This window comes from Canis lupus, chromosome 24, assembly GCF_048164855.1.
Source record: "Canis lupus baileyi chromosome 24, mCanLup2.hap1, whole genome shotgun sequence".
Taxonomy (NCBI): Eukaryota; Metazoa; Chordata; class Mammalia; order Carnivora; family Canidae; genus Canis; species Canis lupus.
In genome coordinates this window covers 51,242,569-51,265,327 of record NC_132861.1, presented here as the reverse complement: position 1 = coordinate 51,265,327, position 22,759 = coordinate 51,242,569, and the positions used below count along the sequence as shown (strand labels likewise).

General features: G+C 59.7%; 1 protein-coding gene across 11 annotated transcripts in view; it reads left to right on the top strand.

Annotated features, from left to right (window-relative positions):
• HDAC4 (histone deacetylase 4) overlaps positions 1-22,759 on the top strand; it is a 274,710-nt gene that overhangs the window by 147,774 nt on the left and 104,177 nt on the right. For 7 of the 11 annotated variants that reach the window (XM_072796919.1, XM_072796920.1, XM_072796918.1 and 4 more), the window contains one exon: positions 19,122-19,366. In XM_072796919.1, coding sequence (XP_072653020.1) covers positions 19,122-19,366 — 245 coding nt within the window. Of the gene's footprint in view, positions 1-1,784; positions 1,914-2,779; positions 2,935-19,121; positions 19,367-22,759 lie in introns of those variants that run through there. The other 4 variants (XM_072796917.1, XM_072796915.1, XM_072796916.1 and 1 more) reach the window with 3 other exon arrangements.

The window sequence follows — 22,759 nt, the reverse complement described above, 5'->3', positions numbered from 1 at the left end:
CATTGGTCTTTGATGCTGCCTGTTGTTCATCTGTAGGCAAGACAAGCTTGTGTGATTTGGCTGTGCCTGCCCCCTGTGCCCCTGCCACCCGGGGCGGGGGCTGTAGCATCTCACAGATAATCCAGTTTTCCCCTGGTTCCCAGCACAGGGTCCCTATATTCATTGATGACTTTTTGCCAAATCCCAGGATGCCATGTTCTAGCCCTCATCTTGCGTGGCCTTTCCCCAGTATTGACTCAGTCCACCAACCCCTTCTAGAAGTACCTTGTCCCAGAACCACACGCTCCGGTTACCTGTCCACTGTCCTGGCCCCTCATCCTTTAACTCCTGGGCAGATATTATCTCATCTCCCCTATACCTCAGCATTGAGGTGTCCCCAGGGCTGGGCCCTTGGATGCCTTCTCATTCTTGTTGACTCCTGTGGCGATCTCAGTGGCCCCATCTCATCCATTCACAATCAAGAACAGCATCTTGGTTCTGCTCCCATTCAGATTTCTAGCTCTAGCCCAGATCTTGCCTGATTCCACATTCAAGAGCCAGCTGCTTGTTTTGGGTCCTTGCCTGGGTGTTTAGTAGGCACCTCAGACTTGAGTGTCTGAAACTGGACTCTTGGTTGCCCGTACCAACCCAGACTCAGTGCTTCCACCATCCTCTGAAGCCCCGATTCGCCCTTGAAATCCTGTCTCCATAGCCCATTCTCCCAACTAGCAAATGCCATCAGCTGCCCGGCAAAGCATGCGCAGAAGGAGGAGTCCCTTCTGAGTGATGAAAACGTTCTAACATGGGTTCAAGGTGACGCTTGCACATCTTGGTAAATTTACTAGAAATTCACTGACTTGTGCATTTCTGAAGGGTAAAAGGCCGTGTGCTCAGTAAAGTTAGTTATTAAGTATGTGTAGAGCTTGGCTACTCCCCCTCTCCGTCAGTGACGACGGCAGCCCGGCCACCACTGGCTCGCACCTAGAACCCGCAGGCACCTCCCCACCTGTTCCTTGCTTCTGTTGTAGCCCCCTGTTCCAGCTCAGCCCAGAAGCCAGAGTCTGGTTCATAGGTAGTGTCCCCCAACACCCAAAGGTCCACGCCTTAATTCAGAATCTGTGAGGATGTGACCTAACGTGGCCAAAGGGACCTTGTAGGTGTGATTAAGGATCTTGAGATGGATGATGATCTTGAATTACCCAGGTGGGTCCAGTGGAATCATAAGGGTCCTTCAGATGGGGAGGCAGGAGGGTCAGAGTGGAAGAAGGAGTCGTGAGGACAGCTGCAGTGACTGATGGCTTTGAAGACAGGGGGACCTGGCGGCTGGGAAAGGCCGGGAGCAGATTCTCCCCTGGAGCCGCCAGAACCGTGGGATAAATCTGTGTTGTTTGGAGCCACTAAGTGTGTAGGAAGAGCCACAGGAGATGAATGCACGTGATGACCTTGTGGCGCTCCTGGAGCCCGGGCTCAGCTTTTCTGCTTCCTATCACTGTGACCTGGGCAGATTGCTCTGCTTCCCCACCTGTCCGTTTTGCACATCGGTTAAATGGGGATTAGCAGGCGGTTAGCAGTGTCCGTGTGTCCCGCTTGCTGCGTGGTTCACGCACTCGTTTCCTTTGTGGTCGCCTCCCCTCCAGGCTGTGCGCTCCGTGGAGGGCGGGTCTGGGGGCTTGTTGTGCCTGTCCCCTGCGGACTGTCTGGAGAGGCTCCAGAAGGCTGGGCGTCAGCCAGCACTCATGTGCTCAGTGCGTGAGCCTGTGGGCTGTCCCTGGGCTGGTTTTCCAGGGTGAGCACGTCCACTGTCGCCAGAGCTGGCAAAATGGCTCTGGCCACGTTCAGAGCTGAAGAAACGCCTGGTGTGACTATGTGGCCCACAGAGTGGGTGGGTCCCCAGGACCCCGGAGCATGCAGGTGCCCCCGCGGGCTTGCTGGAGGTGAGCCCAGGCTGCGGGACTTCCTCCTCGAGGGCCTGGGCCCGAGGGGGGCACATTTCAGTGGCTGGCTGGAGGCGGCGGGCAGGAGGCCCACCTCAGGCGCGCCTGGCAGCGGCGGGGGACTTGGGTGTCGGGTGGAGCGTGTTCTTTATCAGCTCCCACCGAGGAGGAGTCCACGGCACTTGCGCCCAGTGAGCAGCGTCTGTCCCCTTGGCTGTGGGTGCTTAGGACCCTCGTCTGCCCCTGGGCCGCACTTCGAAGGATGTTCTCTGGTGGGTTGGGGGCTGCTGAGCGGTGCTAGGCCCTGCCTCCCTCCTCCTCCCTCAGCATCGGGGCCACCTTCATGTTCCCCGCACTTTTCTGGGTTCGGGGCCAGGGGGCATAGGGAGCAGCTGGGCCACCCAGCCACCTCCCAGCCCTTGCATTTTCGGGGGGGGGGTGTGAGGGGCAGCAGACAGTGCACTTCTGCGGGCTGTGCAGAGGGCGCTTTTTTGTTTTTCACGGTAGAGGCTTTCCTCAGTGTTCGGCCCGTATCCAAGGGTGAGTCTCCACGAAGCTGGGCGGGTGTGTTGGCGGGACCCGTCCTCTGGCCGGTCGCTGGGCAGGGGCCTGGCCCTTCCTCGGGCCCCGGTGCCATGACCTGGCCCTTCCCTCCTGGGCTCTCGGCTCCTCCCTGGGGCGCAGGCCCGGCCCCCGCACTCCGGCCTGCAGTGTATCAGCTGTCACCGCTCCTGCCTCGGGCCAGCACCCAGCTCCCGCCCTCCGCTCGGCGCTGCTCTGGGAGTCCCTGCGTGCGGGGGGCGGGCGGGCCGTGGGGTCAAAGGCTGCCCGTAGCGCGGCCTCCCCGGCCCCGAGGTCCCTGGCCGTCCTGGCTTCCGGGCCGGGTCCTTCTTCACTCTGCATCGCCGGGCCCCTTCCCAGCTCCCAGAATCCTGCGGCTCTTGTCTCCTCGCACGATCTGCTCCTGGGAAGGATTTCGGTCATTTGGCTGTCCCCAGAGTGGAGTCTTCGGAGGGGGAGGGTAAGTGCCAGCAGCCCGTGTTCCTCACAAGCCGTTCTTCAAGAATCAAGAACGAACCCTCCTCGGCTCAGCCAGGCGGCGACTGGGTGGAAAGGCCTCTTAACCTTGTGTTTTCACAATCTAAGTTAAAGATTAATTGGACTCCTAATAATCCTGCAGAAATTCTCGACATCTCAGTTCGCATTCCCTTTCATCCATTTCTTCTTAAGAAAGCCCTGTCGCCGGACTTCAGAATTGAAATCTGCGTGGAGCAGATAACTGTCCGCCCCACGCCTTCCGTGGTCACTTTAGGAACCGGCAGAGGCTGCACGAGCGGTTTTCAGCCGCCAAGGAGATTATTTTCGAAATGACCCTGCAGTCCGTGAAATGACTTCTTTGAAACAGGAGGCTGAGGAGGTCGGGCTGCCTGTACTCAGGTCGGGGTGTGAGCTCGGCGTCCCCAGGGGGCCCACCCGCTCCCCGCCGGGTTCTCACCGGGGCACGGCGCCACCGCCTTGTTTGCTCGTCTTCCCACGCGGTGGCGGGAGCAGCTGGTGTACAGGTCGGGGGGGCAGGTAACGTGCTGGATCCTGGGGACGGGGTGTGGCCAGTGTCCGCCGGGGCGCAAAGCGGTTTTTGCAGCCCAAGCTGCCGGGTCACTGGGTCAGGGCCCACAGCCCCCACGGAGGCCCAGCACAGGTGCCCTGCGCTGGCCGGCAGCCCCCTCGCTCAGGTTACGCAGCGTGACTGGACATGCTTTGAAGGCAGGTGTCCCCGAAGGTACTGTCCAGGAAGGGAAAGCTCTGAGCTGTCGACCTCCTCATCCACACGCAGGGCCGGCCCGGGGGAGGGGTCGGGGGGTCCTGGCCCATCCCGGGGGACCGTCGCACTCCCGGAGAAGCGGCCGCGCCAGGCCCTCGGGAGGGCAGAGCATTCGGTCCTCCTGGCTTTCTGGAAGCTGGATTTTGTACCGGAGGGCAGCAGATCTGTGCTGATCCTACGAAAAGAAGGAAGACAGAGGAAACATGGTTATTTCCCCATCAGAAATTTTCATTTAAAACTGATTCATACAGGTCAGTTTAAATGGACTTTAAGACGAAGTTTCCCGTGAGGAAGTGACGGTGGCCAAGTGGAGCTGGGTGAGTGGGTCGGGCCATCGTGCTTCCTCCTCCTGGCTCTGTAGCCCCAGGAGTCCTTCATCCCTCCCGTCAAGAACTAGGTCTTAGCAAGCCAACGCCTGCGCCCCTTGGGGTGACATTTTACCATAGGAAGGGGCCCCGCATTGGTGGGGTGAGGCTGAGAGGCTGGGCCCAGGCTGGGGACACCTGCAGGGGGCAGGGGGCCAGCACGGTCCCCCGGGGAGGGCCTTGCCCCGTGCCCCACCTCCCCGCCACCTGCACCCACCCGGACCGCGTGTGAACCTTCTTGACACGTGAAGTGCCCTCTGTCCCTGAGAAGGCTGGGAGGTAGGATTTGGGAACGCCGGTCCATCCTCTATCGCCAGGAGACCCAAGAGCCCCGGGTGTATCACTCCAGGTGCAAAGTGGAGTGAGACACTGTCCCGGGCGGGTTTCTGCACGGCTCACCTGCCCCCGGGGCCCCGGGCCTCTTGCCCAGAGGCCAGTAGGGGATGCGGGGAGTCGCGGCCCGCACCCGACGCACCCTGTCCTCACTTTAGTGTTTGTCCCTGACTGGCTTTCTTTGAGAAACTAGGCGGGCCATAGGCGTGCGCTGCCTGGAGCGGTGCTGTCGCACCGGGACGGGCACCGGCGGCCTGTCGTCCTCTTGCTCCGGGGCGTGTGTCTGGCTGAGCAGACTCACCCTGTCCATCCCCGCGCTGCTCTGCCGGTGGCTCCTTGGACGGCTGCGGCTGGCCCTGCTCTTGCCCACGCGCAGGGATTTCCCACGTACGGAGACCACACTCGGGCCTGCAGTTCCTGGGTCCCAGGACCCAGATTCGGCCTCCCGAGGGCAAGCCTGTGACCCCCGAAGGGCCTCCTCGTCATGCCGCCGGCGGCTCCCGCGCCCCCGGGGGCTCGTGGTGTCCTGCGGGCTCGCCTGGGTCACGCAGGTGCCGCGGCCGTCAGGAGCCCTCCTTCCTGAGAAGCCTGTTCATCTTATTCCACTTTCCCCATTCTCCGCTGGAGGTCTGGAGCGTCTCCTTGGCCGGCGGAGACCGAGGCCTCGGGCGCCTCCGCGCAGGGCCCGCGAGCGTCGCCAGGGCTCAGCCTCCCCGGTAAACGGTGTCCGACAGCAGCAGTCCTGCCTGGAAATGTCGCCCGGCGGATCCACCTTGTCCGGGCGTTGGCGCTTCTGGCCTCTTGAGTTGTTCTCGAGCTTTGCCTTCCACGTTTGAGCCTGAATTCCTGCGGAATTCACTTTGGGCTGCGGTGAGTGGGGGCGGCTTCCGTCCCGTTGACACCTGCGCCCGGCAGTGTCCGGGGTCGCCGCGCCCGGGGACGGGCTGCGCGGGCTGCGGGCAGGGGCACCTGCTCTGCTCCGGGGTCCCTCCTGCCCCGTCCTTGATCCCGGGGCCCGCCCCGGGGGCCCATGCGCCGCGCCCACAGCTCAGCCTGCAGAGTGTGCGCGTCCCCACGACAGTAAGTCTTCTCGTCCCTAACTTGCTCCATCTCTCCGCGTCCTCCGCCTGTTGAAAATATTTCTGAACGGCCTTTATAATTTTCAGCCATAAAATTTTTGGTACTTTGTGTTCCTTTAACTATTAGGCCTTCATTCTTTGTTGGATGATATTGAAGTGCAGCCGGTTTGCCCATGTCGATCTCGCCTCGCACCTCGTGTCAGCTTGTAAGTTCTGCTGGCTTCGCGGTGATTCATTGTGGGGCCGAGGGCCGGGGGGCTCCGTACGGGCAGGCCTGAGTGCGGATCGTGATGGTTTGGTCCCATACTTTTCTGTGCATGGTGTTACTGCCTGTGCTTTCTCTGGCTGGAGCCGTGTCTTGTTCAAGGTTCGTCATTAAAAGCAGTATTTGCTGTGGTTTCTCTACAGATGCCCTTTTTCAGATTAAAGAAATTACCTTTTCTTCTTACTTTGCCGAGAGCTTTTATAATGTGAGCAGTTGCTGGATTTTATAAATGTGCTTATTTTCATTATTAAGATGATCAAGGTGATCGTTATTAGTGTAGTGAATCGCATTGATGGATGTTCTGTACAGATGTTGCATTTCTCATTTTAAATTCCACTTCTTTTCATCTTTTATCTGTTTTTATAGGCTGCTGGATTAAGCTTGCTAATAATTTATTTGGGATATTTGTGGCTGTGTTCATGACGGAGGCCGTAACTTTTTATGTTGTCTCTGCCTGGTTTCCATGACAAGGTCCTTACTAGCCTCATAGCAGGAGCTCAGGGGTGATCTTTATTTTTCTGTTTCCTTGGAAGTTTTCTTTAAAACTGAATGATCAGTTATTCGAAAGGTGGGCAATATGGTCTCTAATATGATCCTTGTGGGAAGATCGTAAAGTATCAATTCAATGTAGTTTGTGATCATAGAGTTACTCTATTTTTTGTTTTTTGTCAATTTGGGAAAGTTTTATTTTTCTAGAAATGTGTCTGCTTTATGGCCTGAAAGTTGTTTGTTGTATTTTGTCATATTTTCAGTGTCTGCCATCTCCACAGTTAATTTGTGGCTCTCTGTCATTTTCTAAACCACTCTCACCAGAAGTTTGTCTGTTTTATTGGCCTTTTTAAAGAACCACTTTTGTATCATGTTGGAACACGTGAATGTATGTAATGGTTGTTTTCCATTTCATTTATAGACTTATGATCTCCTTCCGTCTGTTTTCCTTGTATTTATTCTTGTGTTGTTTTTTCTAACATCTTAGAGATAAATCAAGCCTATTAGTTTGCATGCTAATGATTGTCACATGTGACTATGTAAAGCTGTCGATTTTTTTCTTAGTACAATAAGAGGAGAAGCTCGTAATTTATTACAGGTACTTTTTCATTTTCTTTCCATGTTAACGATTTTTAATTTTTTAAAAAAGATTTATGATTCACGAGAAACACAGAGACACAGGCAGAGGGAGAAGCAGGCTCCCTGCGGGGACCCTGATGCAGGACTCGATCCCAGGACCCCAGGGTCATGCCCTGAGGCTAAGGCAGATGCTCAACCGCTGAGCCATCCAGGCGTCCCCATGTTAATTATTTTTAAACGGCTGTTATGATCTCTTCTTTGACCCATGTTTAGAGATGCAATTTTTAAAAATTTACTTTGTATCAGAAAATTTTAGATACATTCGAAAGTGCAGAAAATGCTAGAAGGAGCCATTGCCATCAGTCATCCCGGGCGGTGCCGCGGACGCGTGGCCGTGTTCTATCTGTGCCCTCACTTACTTGCCACCTCTGCCCTCCTGATTGATTTGAATTCAGTCCCCGTCACCGTGTCGCCTCATTTGAAAGACAGGGACTCCGCATTAAGCGTACCTATGATGCCGTCCTCCCATCTAGACAAGACTGACAATTAAGATGTTCACCTAGTGTTTCTATGTCTGGACGGTATGTAGAATATATATGTATTTTTAGTGTATTGTTTGCCTCCGGGTCCAGTTAATACTCACACCTGGTGATGGGTGTGTCTCCTACAGTCTCCGGCTGACTCCACAGCTTCTCCCTCCGCCTGTTGTGTCTGTTTTGTTCTGACCTTTGCAGTTCATCTTTGAAGATACGAAGTGGCTTGTCTTGTGCAGTTTTCCCATGTTTTAAATTTTCCTTGATTTCATCCATCTCCTGTCTTGTCATTTTAAATAGACCTCTGTCACCTGTGTTCCCTGTAAGCTAGTAGTTAGAGCCAGAGGTTTGATCAGATTCAGGTGTGATTATTTTTGGCAAAGACTTTCTAGATGCAGTGCTCTTCCCTCAGGAGTTACCCAGCTGTCCGTGTGTGCATGCGCGGGGTGTGTGCGTGCGGAGTGAGTGCGTGAGATGTGTGTGGTGAGTGGCCACATTTCTTTTTTTTTCTCCCTAAAATTGTTTTTGATTGATTCCGGGCCCCCGCTGCTCTGGAAGGCATCAGTGTTTCTAGCCTGCTCAGCCATGGAAGTAACTAGAACACTAACAACTCTCGCCAGGCCCCCTCCCTGCCCCTTACCCAGTACTTCGTTGTCGTCGAGTCTGATGCCACAGCTAGGTGCTGTGTTCGTTCCCATCTTGCACAGTGTTTATTGGGGATTCGTCTTCACCGTCGTCTTCGTGTTTGATTCTCAAACCGTCCTCATTTCTAACTGGATGTACGTCTGCATGCGTCCCGAGCTTGTTCTTGGAAGACAGTTCCTGTATCGCACATCGCTCTGGACGGAAGCACAGCTGGACAGTTGTCTCTTCGCGCTTAGGGGTGGGTCACCATCTCTTGGTCACCACCTCATCCCTCTGTAGGACACTCGCTCTTCTATTTCAGGGTGTTTGGAACATTTTCTTTGGTATCTGCAGTCCCACTTTGAAATTATCTTAATTTATTATTTGTTTGTTTTGTTTTGTTTTCCCCTGCTTTGGTTGTGCTTTCTGTGTCTGCAGATTCATGTCTCCCATCAGTTCTGGAAAATTCTCAGCCAGCTGTGTTCAAATATTGGGTCTGCAGAGCTCTGACCTAAGTGGAGGCTCGCAGTTAGGAGCGCACTCTGCAACAGGACTTCTGGGACCGCAGCTCTGTGGTCCTACCTGGCCGGGAGGCGGGAAGCCCAGGCAGCAGGACTGCTGGTCCCGGGCCATCGGTGACCCGTGTCTGGGAGAGGGGTCTGGAGTGGGCAGTTTGTGCAGTCAGTGGGGTTGTGGCAGGGGCGAGGAAGGGAGCGGCAGCATCACTGGACTTCAGATTTGTACCGAGATGTTAAGAGGACTGAGGTCTGCTCTGTTCTCTTCATTGTCTTCCACCCCTGCCCCCGTCTCACGGGAGCCTTATGTTTCTTCCCCAGAGGAGGAGGGGGACTGGGCTGCAGGGAGCGAGGTCTGCCCTAACCCGGGGCCGCTGTTGCAGGGTCAGCACCCAGCTCTGAGGACATGCAGGAGCCTGAATTCCTTTCTCCCTCTGCCTTAGAAAGTCTGTGCATCTCATCTGTGTGGGGCCCCGACAAGCTCCAGTGCTCCTGGCTCCTGTTCCTGTCACCCTGTGGTTCTGGGTGTGTGGGTACCCAGGACCCCTCACCTGTGCAGCCATGAGCACAGCAGGTGTGCAGAGCAGGAGGCCTGGCCTGGGCAGGGGCAGGGCCTGCTGTGGGAGGCGGCCTTGGCCGGGACTGGGCTGTCCCACTCTGGATGTGCGTGCACTCCTGGGACTTCAGGTGACATGCAGTTGCGGGTGGTGCGAGGATGGGCTGGTGTGTCTCCCCCCATGCACCTAGGCCTCTCTCCCCCACGCTGTGCCTACACCAGTTTTAAAGAAGGTGGTCCCGGGATGGCCACTCCAGTCTATTTGTTTCTAAACCCCCACGTCTGTTTCTCTAACAGGGCTTCCAGCTGAAAAAACGAGTAACTTGTACTGATTCATAAATCTAGGAGAAGCAAAGACACCACCGTAGTCCCTTCTTTGGGATCCTGGAAGCATAATCCATCATGATGATGCTTTCCAGTCACACTTCTTCACTGCTGGTTAAAGTACAGAATGGAATGTCCCAGAATCTATGCATGATCAACAAGTTTTGATCCTTTACAGTTGAGTTTGCTAGAAAGAACTTGATTATAAAAAGTGAAGTCCCCACTCACGTGAAGAGAGTCGTCCCCCTAGGGTGTCCCTGTCCCCCTCACCGGCCACTGGACGCTCCAGGACAGTGCTTGCCAGCCCGAGATTTGCAGCATGGCTGGTGCCGAGGAGAACAGGCCTGCGTGCAGAATCCCGGAGCCTGGGTTGTGGGGGCCTCACCCCTGCCCAGCCGGCTGCGGGCCACCCCGTGCCTCGTGCTTCTCCACAGACTCCCTTCGGCTATGCTGGCCGGACAGGCACACCCCTGGGGCTGCGCTGGCCCCCTCCTGGGCCTCGCTCCTGGCCTGCTGACCACCCCGTTTTATCACGCTGCAAAAAATCACCTTCTGGGCCCAGGTTTTGGGGCGCAGCCTCAGGAGCACGTGAGGCAGGGCGGGCCCAGCTGCGCACACCTCTCCCGGGTGCCCTTCCCGCTTTGGCTGCCAGCCTCAGCTGCACGGCCTCCATGGTGGGTGACTGGCTTGGGGGCGTCCGGCTCTGGCATAGGCAGCACCAGCCACGTGCCAGCACTGCGCACACTGGCCCGCATTGCCCTGCAGGGAGCAACTGTCCTGTCGCTACCAGGGGCCTCCTCCCAGGCCACCGGGCCCCAGAGTCCACGCAGTCACCACGGCTCCCAACTGCGCATGCTGGCCTTGTGTCTGCAGACTCTGACCTACTTGTGGACAACTGGAGAGCCCAGGTGTCCCCACTGGGTGTCCTGTGAGCTGACATCCCAGCGGCCCCGGGTAGATGTCTCTCTGAGCTTCCTTGGAAGTGGCGCCCCGCTGCTGAGGCTGCAGACCGCAGAGCTGGCTCCCAGAAGCAGCCTCCCTCCCGCCCCGATGTCTCCCACTGTGGTTTGCTGGGATGTGGCCGGGAAGGCAGTGTTTGCAGGGCGAACCCTTCCTCCAGCTCCGCTGGCTTGCCTTCCCTGCCGGAACAGTCTCCCTGGGGCCAGCAGACAGCAGAGAGGCCGCGTGGGGGCTGGCCCGAGGGAGCCAGGCCACGGGGAGCCCCTCGCCAGCTGTGGGGACGCCCCCTGCAGGGTGGCAGAGGCTGTGGCCCAGAGTCTGTGCTGTGTGGGGGCACACGGTCCGGGGAGGCCGCGAGCCGGCAGGAAGCCGAAGTAGGGGGATAAAGAGACCATGGACGGGAACACACCCCGGTGTCGACTGTAGCTTTTGTCTTTCGTGCTGAAGGTAGCGTATCAGAGGTTTCCCGAGTCATCCCTGTGCCCGGCAGGCGACGTGTGGCTCTGCTGCACTTTTTAACGTGTCCTCCCGGCGCCGGGCGGGGGCTGCGCCTCTGCGGCCCTGTGTCAGCCTCGAGCGACGCCTCGCGGGGCGGCCCCCGCTGGACCCGTCCTGGGAGCTTCTCAGGAGCAGGAGTTGTTCACGGAGAGCACCGAGCAAGCCAGTAGTTACAGGGAAGACCTCTCTGGGTCGTGAGCCAGGTGAGCAAGGCCCAGGCCGGAGGCACAGGGGCGGTGGGGGGGTGCGGTCGGGGGCGCTGACCCGCAGCCCTGGCTTCTCGGGTGAGCTGTGCGCCCAGCCTGACGGCCGCCCAGGGTGCCCTGCAGCTCGCTGGCTCCGCGTCCGCTGTTCACGACGCTTAGGCCGCGTGGACTCAGGGCCCCCGGCCGCCCGACGGGGGCAGCATCCCGGGGAGTGGCTTGTCCAGCCTCGGGTCAGGCTCAGCCCACGGGGCCTGTGATCACCTGCTGGTGCAGGAGGAGGGGGACGCTTGCTCTGCCCTGGGATGTCCTGTGCCACCTGCACGTGGGGCGGTCACCATATTTCTCATTGACTTGGAAGAGTTCTCAACCTCCTCCTTGGCCAGAAGGCAGAAGCAGGGGGTACAGCAGGGCCTACGAGTGTCCGCTTGATTTCTAGAGCCCTGCAAGGAAATCACATGCACAAAAAACACCATTTCAAAGGGTCGCCTCAATGTGACCTGCGTGCCGTGCTCTCTCCCTGCCCCACACCAGATTAAAAACCATCCCGTATATATACATCTGTCACGATCCATCAATACCTCCCTGGATTATAGTTCTTTCTTTACATGTAGATGTCAATTGGAAACAAAACAATATAGAACAAAATTGCCTTTTCTCGTGCCACAATCGTTTTATTTTTATGTTTCAGGCATACTTGAGCGTACAGTAAATTGTTAACAGAAGTTTCTTTCCTTGGCATCGCACGCATACATCGCAGTGAGGCACAGAGAAATAACCTATGTGCTTAGTTATATACGGAGCCAAGGTAGGAGCTTACGTTATATGCATTCCCTCCAGAATATTTTTAAATCCTTACATTTAAAATCTTGACTTCCATACCTCATCTCCCCTTTACACACACACACACACACACACACACCCACAGCACAGCATTAAATAGAAGAGTTGTCATCCAGTTACGAACGCTTTGGGGGAAGTGACAATCCGTATAAATCAGTATTTTGAATGGAACTTGATCATGTAGGTGCAGTCCTTTTGAATGATATTTTTAATAGGTTCTGCGTTCTGAGGTTCCACGGCGAGATGGCAGGTTGAAGGCACGTGACAAATTTTTTCTTGTGAAATTCACAAAAACCTCAGGAGAGACACAGATGGGTCCCAAGCAGAGCTCGCCCAGACAGGACACGTGGGCAGCGCGAGGCTGTGGTCTCTAAACACCACTTCCCACTAAAGGGACCCACTTCTCCTTGGACAAACAGCTGATCCCAAAACGTGTGAGGATTTCCGGCACGTCTCGTCACAGCAGAACAGAGGGCTGCGGCCGGCTTCGGAGCGGCTCGTGGGCCACGCCGGGGCCCTCGTCGGTCAGGGAGGGGGGACGTTAGAGCATCGTCCGCGCGGAACCGCAGTGGGCCCTGTTTCTTGGATCTTGAAAAACAGAACCCTTCCCATCGCTCACATCTGGAGGATGCTGCAAACTGCTCATTATTTTTGAAAATTGGCAAATAAAGGAAGAGAATCAGGCAGTGTCCCTGCCTTCCTTCTAAAAACTGTTTGTCAGGGTAAGAAGATAGTTGCCTCGGGGTCCTTCCTGATGACAGAAATAAGGTGGCGAATCCAGAGGCCAGGGTGGCCCTGGGCAAGCCCACCTCGCACCTCCGAAGACCTCGCCGCGGCAGCGGTCAGGGCCCAAGAGACGTGGAGACACAGCAGCTCCTGGAGCACCTGGGGAACCGTGCGCGGAGGTGGTCTTGACTCTGACGGCGCCTCCAGACCCCGCGTCCAGGTCACGGGCGCGCAGGCCGGGGGGCCACGTTAGCCTGCAGCCCAGGCGCGGCCCGCCAGGTCCAGAGCAGGGCAGACTCCACGGGGTGGACGATCGGTGTCCATAGCCCGTGAGCTGGAGGGGGTGCCGGCGGGAGAAGGAGCAGACCTTTAGCGGAGAAGGCATTGGAGGCGAGCGTCAGCCAGCACAGCGTGCGGCCTTATTTGGGTCTTGATTTGATCGAAGTTTACAAAACATGTGTGAGCTCGCTACAGCGTGGAAATGCTCTGTGGCTGTTTGATGATATCATGGAACAGTTGTTCATTTCTCTGGGCGTATTATGGTATCTGATTGTGGTTTTTAATAGAGTTGGTTCAGAGATACGTTCTGAAGTGTTACAGAGAACACGCCTCGATGGCCGGTCTGCCCCAGCGTATCCCAGACCAGGGTCACGGGCCCCAAGCACCGGCCAAGAGAAGCGGCCTTGGGGTTGGGAGTTGGAGAGCAGGTGGGTCAGTCACGGGCGCTGGGGCGGACCAGGGAAAGCCAGGCCCGCGCCCGCCCCCTGGGGTGTGAATGAGAGAGCGGGCGTCGAGGCAGCCGTGGGAGACTCCTGGACATCCTCCTCGCCGTGCCCTGGGAGCACGTGCCCCGGTGGGGGGTGGCCAGCGGGAGGTTCTTTCCCTCTGGAGGACGTAATCCAGAGGCCCTGGCCTGGGGCCACGCGCGAGTTGAGGACGGCCGTGGACTTCTAGGGCAGGCTCTTCAGGGAGAAGGTGGCCCCGGGAGCCGTCTGCTAAAAACGTCCCAGCAGAAATCACGGAAACCCACGGAAAGGTTAGAGTGTCCCTCCAAGGGAGTGTCGTAGAGTTGAGCACAAGGTGAGGAGGAGGCAGGTGGGAGGAAACGGAAGAGGAAGCTGGAGGGTCGTTCGAGCAGGTTCCCCAAGCATGAGGTTTCAGCAGCGGAGAGTGGAGACGAACAGTAGGTCAAGGCGGGCGGCGGGCGGCGCGAGGACAGCCCCAGACCGCCCGCGGCCATGTGACTGTGGACCTTGAGGACACTGGGGACGAGGAGGCCTCACCAACAGCCCGAGGGAGGAACCGCTCACAGCCAAGGGCCCAGGTCCGATGGCGTCCCGGCTTCCAGGGACGATTCTGGGGATAAGGCCAGGGAGCAGGGCTCCCGCGACCCCAAGGGGTGATTCTCCCGCTGGGGTTCTGAACGCAGCCGAAGCAGCGGAGCGTGGAGGGCGGGACGAGCGCGAGTGCCTTCGGGACACGCTTGGAGCGCAGAGGGAAGCTGGCTGGCGCGGGGACCGAGGAGGCCCTGCCGGCCGGGAGGCCGAGCCCGCTGGCGGCTGCGCGGGAGACCCCGGGCCGCCCGGCCGGACGCGAACCCCCCCCCCACTTGGCCCCTCGCGCTGCGGCCCCCAGCCCGTGAGCCGCCCCCGACTCCCGTCTGCCGCCGACCCGGCCTTCTCGCCCCCGCCCCGCCGCTCGGGGAGGCCTGGAGGCCGCCCATGTGGGCGCAGGGGCAGGAACTGGGGGTGGGGGTGGCGCTGGGCTTCCTGGGGGTCACCCAGGACCTCGCCCCAGACGGAGCCCTTCCTCGCCAGCGGTCCCCGGCGCCGCGGGCAGACTGGACTCGAGACCTCCTGTCTTCCCAGGAGCCTTCCTCACTCTTGTCGCCGCCATCAGCGAAAGAAGAGCGCCTGGGGCACCCGGGTGGAGGGTGTGAGCATAACGAAAAGGGGGTGCTTGGCCAAGCCAGCATGCGGCTGGGGGGCAGGCATGGGATTTGGGGGCGATTGCTGCTCCCTGCGGTGGGGACGTGGGGTGTCCAGCTCATCGCCCTTGCTCTCCCCAGGGGACGTGCTCTTCCGCACGTGTGACAGGGCCACGGTCAACGCGTTCCCAACGCCCCCTCCCTCTGCGCTCCCCCCACCCCACACCCCCGCCCCCGTCCCATGGACAGAATGTCGGAGCGGGAGGCGATCCTAGTCACAGAGTTGGAATAGCCGGCCTCCCCCCGCGATGTGAATGAGTCATTCTTCACTCGGGCAGACCCGAAACTTCTGGAGAATAGTGCCGGCCTTTATTCCCTATCGATACGGCGGCATGAAGCGGCGCTAGGGAAGGAGGATCTAACCCCGTCATGGAAACGACAGTGTCCTTTCTGACGATTGTTTATTTGAAAACAGAGAGACTAACAGATTTTCCCTGTTTCTGATTGAGAACTTGGAATTCTCGGCCCCGGGCTTGCCGTTTCGCCCTGAAACCCTGAATATGGTCTTTGTGCTTTTACTAACGTCACGAGTCTGATTGTATTAATATGTTTCTCAAGGCCCAACCTATAAAAGCAATTTTCTACTCCACATAAAATATTCATGAGAATACAGGCTTTTTTGTTTTGATGCTGCATTCTTTAAGCAGAGAAGGTTGTATTGTTTCCTTCGGGGCGCGCTGGGTCAGGAGCCCTCGCAGCTTCTGCTGAGAACTCACGGCATTTCAAATAGTTTTTGATACAGAAATAGTACGGGTCCTGTTTGACGCACCCGCCAGCGACCGGGATGAATAGGGATTGTGGCCGCGGTGCCCCCCGGCCTGCGGGGGGGCTGGGGACGGGGCCCGGGGACGGCTGTGCTCCGGCCGCCTGCCTGCCTGCCCGTGCGGAGGAGCGGGGCGGGGGCGCCTTTCCCAGGAGGCCTCTCCAGCGTCTCCTTGTCCCGCGTCGCTCCCAGCGTTGGCCGTCGTGCCTACCCGTGAGCGCGGCATTGTTTTCCGACGGGAGGAAAGGGCAGGAGCCGGCTCTGGTGCAGCCGACGTGGGTCGTGATAAGCCGTCCGTTCTCTTTGCTCCGCGTTTAACTCTTTGGCAGAAGAAGGGAGTTTTAGTTGAGACTTCAGAGTGGTAAACTGAGGCAGTACAGCCTCCCGTTGTGAGACCTGGGGAATACGGCAGAAACGACGCAGTGAGGACCACGTGCCCTCCTGGTGACATGAGCAGAGCCCAGCTCCTCGCCGCCTGAGCCCTGCGTACACCCCTCCCCTTCATCCACGGCCCCTCCCCGCCCCAGCATCCCCCCACCCCCGGGAAGGGCTGGAGGGAGCTGCCAGGGGGTGCTTCCCTGGAAGATCCCCCATGATTCCAGACTCAGATAACCTGGGAAGACTTTGAGGGAACGGGGTGAACCTCGGCTTGTGTGTGGAGGCTATGCACAGCCCGTGCCCCCTCAGGCCCGCGTCCACCCGCAGCATCCGTCCGTGCCCCCAGCCCTGCCCTGATTGGCTCATCCTGTGTCCCCAGGACCCTCCACTTACGCCCTGACCTCTGGGCCCTTGCTCACGCCGTGCCTGCTGGGCCAGGGAGCCGCGGCCCCCGAGTGGCCCCTTCCCCGCGTGTGCCGTCGGCCCTCTCTCCGCTGCTTCCTCGCCGGGCAGCGGCCCCGGCCCCGGCCCCCGGCTCCTCCGGAGGACCTGTCCGTAGAGAAGCTCTGCCTGTCGTAGTTCTGAAGTTAACACGAAGGATCGCTTGAACGGACTTTTACATTGAGCGTCTGAAGAGGTTAACCCCGAGACGTCTCTGGTGGTCCCCTGGCCGCCTTTGCGTACAATAGAATCAGGAGAAGGGAAGCCCAAGTGGGCAGCAGAGGGGCTTCTGGCCTGCGTCTCGGGGCGCCCGTGGCCCCTTAGGGTGGGGGCGCCCCTGACCTGCCTGCCCCGGGCAGGTGAAGCCATGCAGCTTACGGGGGGGAGGGGGGGCTGTGCTCATTTCGGGACTCCTCCGTGGTTCGTCCTTGGGCTGAAACCTGCAGCTCAGCCAGGCCAGCGGAGTGGGACACACGGGGGGCCGCTCTCGCCCGGGCAGGTGGACTGTTCTCGCTCCAGCGGTCGCAGGCTGCGTGGCCCGGTGCCCGTGTGTGTGTGCGTCACCCGGAAACACAGCCGGGCTTGTCCTCAGAGAGCGGAGGCGGGCTGGGGGCTGGGAGGTCTGCCCTGTCCCTGCGTGTGTGGGGCGGGTCCTGGGAGCCGCCTCCTGACCACGCACCATACCCGGGGGCACAAGGGCGGAGCCCACCAGCCGGCCACGGTCATCCCGCCCCGACACGCTTGTGAACGAGGAAGAAGAGCATGTGCCGGGTTCTGGGGGAAGCCCAGTCCTGCTCCCCTTTCTGTCCGATGGTCGCTGCCCGGTCCTCCCTGCCCTCGTGTCTATTCCTTTATAGAAAGTCTGGAGCAAGTGGGGGAAGTAGTGAGGTTTCATAAAGCTGGTGCTATTCAAATGGTTTTCCTTTTTTTTTTTTTTTTTTTTGATATTTCATACTAAAAGTGCTCAAGAAAAGAAAGGACATTGATAAAATCCAGTCTTTCCCAGCTTGCGCTGGTGGGTGTGGGAGGGATGCTGCTGCTCCCTGTTCATGAAAACAGTATATTTGTGTAGATTTATTTCCCGTAAATACCACACAAAACCGTCTTGACACGTGAAGCCCGAGACTCAGTTGGAAATACGTGCACACGGCTGGGGGTCGCGTTTCACCGACGGGGAGAAGAAACGGAAGATAAGCAGACCCTGACCTCTTCCCTGGCCATCGGGGCCCAGGGACCGGAGAGTCGGATACTTCGTTAAGATGGTCGGATCCCGCGTACTTCCCGACCACCCTCGGGGCGGCTCCGTCTCTTCCCTCCATCCCCTGTGGTCGGGGTGAGGCGCGCCGCAGAGTAGAGCTGGTCCCGGCCTCGGGGGCTCCAGGCCAGGGGAGCAGCGGGAGTGGCCTCGGGTCCTGGGGGAGGGAGACCCCGAGCTTCTGTCTGGGGGCCTGCGGGTCCACGCCTCGTCCCCGGCGGCGTCCAGGACTCTGCCCTCGCGCTGTGCCTCGTGGGCTCTGTGACCCCGTGTCCATCCAGGGCGCTGGGGTCAGGGGCCGGGTGACTAGGACCGGGGGTTTCCCTGCCCTGCCTCATCACAGCAGCCAGCGTGGCACCTGCTACCTGGGCCGTGACCACAGAAATGCTCCGTCCTGGGGGGCGGGTCCCCTCGGGCCGTTTAACCAGGAAGTCTGGGCTGTGAGGCTGCAGAACCCGGGCTTCCGAGGAACGAGGTGATGGCTGGGACCGGAGGGCCGCGTGGTCTCAGGGCCCGTGGGTGGGCTGCCCCGGACACGCTGGAGCAAGGTCAGGTGCACGGCGCAGCCCGACCCTCAGAGGGAGCTGGTCCTTGGTGGCCCGTGTCTGCTGCGTGTGTCTCCCACCCAAGGGCTGAGCTCCCTGGAGGGGAGGCCGCAGTCTCCTGCCCCCGGCTCTGGGGTCTGGACCGTGTCCCCTGAGGAAGTGGACCCCGAGCAGGCTGTGGGGGACTTTCTGGAACGCCGGGGAGCTCGGGGGCCTGTGTGCGGCCGTGTGCTGCAGGAGCAGGTGGCTGGGCTGCCCCTGGAACTCGGAGGGGTTATGTGGGCAGAGCCTGGGGGCTGTTCATGGCACGTGTGAGAAAGGCCACAGCGTGTCCCTGGCGGCACCCCTGGCCGCGCCTCTGCACCCCTGTGCGCTGCAGATGTGACCCTGCCGGGAAGGGAGCACCGCGTGGGCCGGTGACGTGGTGGCCGCCGCTGAAAACTGGCTGCGTGCTTTCCCTCACTGTGCTCTGGTATTGATGTGCAGCCATTAAGATTGATTTAGCTCCTGGTTCTAATCAAAATCACTTGAGCTTTTGTCGGGGGCACATTGGTCCAGGAGGAAAAGCCCCTTCTGTGCGAGGCGCGGAAGCGCAGGGCCTGCTGAGGCTGGTGCGGGCGGCCGGCGCGCCCCTGGCGGGGAAGCCTGGTGGCCGAGGGCGCCCGCCTCCCCGTGGAAACGCTGGCCGCCGTCTGTCCGGACCCCGCGGGCCGCACACGGAGCCCAGCAGCTCCGAGCGCCCGAGCACAGGCCGGCCTGCCTCTCCCCTCGCTGGCGCGCTCTTCAGAGCCCTTCCTTTCTTCTCCCTCCCTTGACTTGCAGGGATGACGTCAGGAGGGCCTCGGGCGCATCGGGGCCTCCCGGGCGGGGGGCGGCCGTGCCAGCGGGTGTCCTGGGCTGACCTGCCACGCGCTTCTGTGATCTTGCACTTGAGGAACGGAAGGCCTCGAGGCCCCCGAGTCCTGCATGTTGAGCCTGTTGGGGGAGAGGGGGAAGAGGCAGCCCGAGGGTTCCATGCACCCTAGCGCCCCGGGCACCCCTCGCAGTGGTGTCGGGGAGGGAGGGGCCGGGGGTCGCCGTGCCGCTGCAGTGACCGGCGCTTCTGTGCTGTGCTCTCTCCCACAGTGGATGTGGCCTCCGCGCTGCCTCTGCAGGTCGCCCCCCCGGCGGTGCCCATGGACCTCCGCCTGGACCACCAGTTTGCGCTGCCCGTGGCGGAGCCCACCCTCCGGGAGCAGCAGCTGCAGCAGGAGCTACTGGCCCTCAAGCAGAAGCAGCAGCTCCAGAGGCAGATCCTCATCGCCGAGTTCCAGAGGCAGCACGAGCAGCTCTCCCGGCAGCACGAGGCCCAGCTGCACGAGCACATAAAAGTAAGTCGCTTGGCGGGGCCCCTGCACCCCCGCGGGAGCCTTCCGTGTGCCGGGTCCTGGCGGTGTCCCCGTGCTGCTGCCGAGGCGTGCTCCGGGCCGGCGGCCGCGATGCCGCAGTGGCACACGGGCTGCCCCTCGCTGTGCCGAGACCAGGCCACCCGGCAGCCACACGACCTGCGGCACCTCGTGGGAAAGTCACGGCGCAGGAGCGGGACTTGAGGGGGGGGCGTGCTCGTCACCTGCTTTCATCCAAAAATACAAGCTGTGCCCCCGAACAGAAAAATTAGCTGTGAGCACGAGCACCAGCATATTAGCAGCGACCACCCCGGGGTGGTGTATTTATAAAGCATCGTGATTTTTTTTTTTCTTGTCTTGTCTTAGTTTCTCTCATTGGTCTTTATAATTGAGAAAAATATACTAACGTTCTCTTTGCTTTTACATTTAATCTAAATATAAATTTAGAACCAAGTAGAGGCACCCCATCCCTTAGATCCAGGCAGGACAGATTAAAAGTATGAAGGTGATCTTACGTTGTCCAGTAGCCACCCTAAAACAAAGCAGGAAAGCCCAGGTTGTATAAGTAACCGGTTGCTTTGTAACAAAATACCCCAAACTTAGCCATTTAACACAGAAACAGGCATTATCTCGTAGTTTCTGGGGTCAGAACGAGGGGCTCCCTAGCTGCTGGCCGTGACTCGGGGCCCCTCGTGAGGCCGTGGCCAGGGCTGCGGGACCACGTCCAGGCCCACAAACGTGGACCAACAAAGCCCCCACCGTGTAGCCCGAGTGTCTCCCGTGGCCTGGTTGGAAGGGACGGACCCCCTGCCCTGCCTTACTGTACTGGTCGTGCAGCCCAACCCTGGCACATCCTGATACCAGGAGACAGGGAGCCTGGCTACCGAAAAGGTAAAGTCAGTCTCGATATATCTCATTTAACCTCACATTTCCGAGATATTTCAACGTGTAGTCGGTACTAGAACTTTCGTTCGCCCTGAGTCTTGGAAACTGCTGTGGCCGTACGTGTGGAGCGCATCTCCCCCTGGACCAGCTGAGTTTCAGGCACAACGTGGCCACGTGTGCTCAGTGGCTTGTGTGATACGGCACCACTGTGAGGGTTAAGAGCCTGCTCGCTGTGCCACCGGATGCTTCTAGGACGGCCTTTCGATGGAGCCCCACGCGGCCCCTGGGCAGACGCCCTCTGCTGAGCTCTGGCTTCTTCAGGCCTTAGCCGGGCGCTGCAGAATCTGGTGCACCTGTGTCTGCGTCCAGCCAGGAGCTCCTCCCATCGCAGGGTCTCCCCCCTTCCTGGTCTGTAGCTTACCGATCAAAGGATTCGTTTCATGCTCTCCATTGCAGACGGGAGGGAGAGGTCGGCGTGCCAGGGCTGGGGGGTCGGTTCCGTGCGTGGGCTCCCCGGCACCACCCCTGGGCGAGGCCTCCAGCCTTGTCACCTGGCTCCACGGGCTGCGTCCCAGGCCTCGTATGCCCCTGAGCTGGCCTGGCACCAGCTCCCAGTCCCCACTGTGGACGCTGAGCCACGTGTGCGCACTTTCAAAGGCACATTTCCAGAGTCTGTCCTCGGGCCTCACGGGAGCAGCATGTGTGGGGAAGCTGCAGGGAAGCTGCATGGCCCGCCCTGGGCCTTGGGAGTTCTGACCGCTGCTTTGGGTTTTTGGGGGTTCAGCTTTGCCGTAGCTGCCTCTGCTGCCGTCACCCTGACTTGGCCTCCTCGGGTGGGCGCAGGACAAGCCAGGGTGGGGATGGGTCCCTGAGCTGCGGCAAGTCCAGGCCCTGTGGTTCCGACTGGAGTTCAGGCAGCCCAGGGTCCTGTGTAACACATGTTGCCGGCGCCGGCCTCTGGGCACACCGGCCCCCAGCAGCCATCGTCATGCCTTGCTCTTACACAAGTGCTCTTGGGCTTGGGGTGGAGCAGTTGGGAGCCCACGGGAGCAGGTGCCATGCCCCGCATTTGCCCCACACGTGGGCCTCCGGGGGCTGCTGTCCGGCTGGGGGCCGTCCCACACGCTTGGCCGGTGTCCGGGCCGGGGAGAGCAGAGTGTCCGAGGCTGGCCTCGAGAGATGCTCGCCAGCCGGAAGTCCCGGGCGTTGGCGTTCTTCCCATTGACCACCTGCAGCCCATAGAGCGGCCTCGCCCCAGGCTTCTTGGTACGTGGCAGAGGGCTGCCCGCTGCATTCTGTCCTGGGGCCGCCCTGCAAGCAGACCCGTGGCTCTCCTGTACCCAGCCCGGGCCACCCCTCTCAGGCCAGGGCACCGTGTGCCCCCAAAGCCCTTTATCCCGGTGTGCCCCCGCACACGGCCCCTCATCTGGCCCAGGTGGGCTGAGAACTCGGGCGCCGCCACCTGCCCTGCGCGGGTACGGCTGCAAGACTGTGCCCTAACTGGCGGCCGTGGCTGTCTGATATTTGAGGAAGACGTACGTGTCCGCTGAATTTGTAGCTTTCACTAGAAAATGGGAAATTGAGAAATAAACAAGGCCCCGGTGTGAGAGGGGGCGTCGGGTCGACCAGGAAGCAGGAAACTGGAAACCCTTGAGAGGGGTGGGTGCTGCTGCCCCAGGACGAGGCCGGGCTTCCCACCTGCCGGGGCCGGCCTCCCCGACCCCTGGCCCCACGTGGCGCTTCAGGGCTTTACGTCCCTGGAAGAGTGCAGATGGAAGAGTCTCTCTCCTGAGTCCTCACATCAGCACCTGCAAGCTCCAGAGCAGGTGCCATAGGGCCTGTGCGGGGAGCATCTGGCTGTCGGGGTGCACCTCACCAGGAGTCTCCCAGGAGCACCCCTCACCCACGGGGCCTGGTGCTCTAAGAGGTGTGGGGAGCCCCACAAACAGCTCTCACAGACATGGCCCCCCACACATGGTCTCACGACCTGGATGAGGCCCCTGGAGATGAGGCCCTGCCCCCACAGGTGAGTCCCCACCCCCCCAGGTGAGGCTCTGACCCCACAGGTGAGGCCCCTCCCCTAGAGATGAGGCCTCCCTCCCACAGGTGTGGCCCCTTCCCCACAGGTGAGTTCCCGCCGCCCCCCCCACCCCCATGATGCTCTGAGCCCACAGGTGAGGCCCCCTCAGATGAGGCCCCGCCCCCACAGATGTGGCCCCGCCCCTACAGTTGAGGCCACCTCCCCCCCCCCCCCCCCCCCCCCCCCCGTAGGTGAGGGCCCACAGGTGTAGCTCTAGGCCTGGCTCTCAAAATCACAGGGAGAATCCCAAGTCTACATGTTCTCTGCATCTCAGTCATTTGTTTCATTTTTTTTCACGTAAAATGGAGGTCGTGAGGCGGTCTGCCCTCTGATGGTGCCGAAACGTCAGTTGGCTTCCGTTTGGATGTTGAAACGCTCTTCATGAGCCTTCACGTCGTGGGTGACATTTGGCA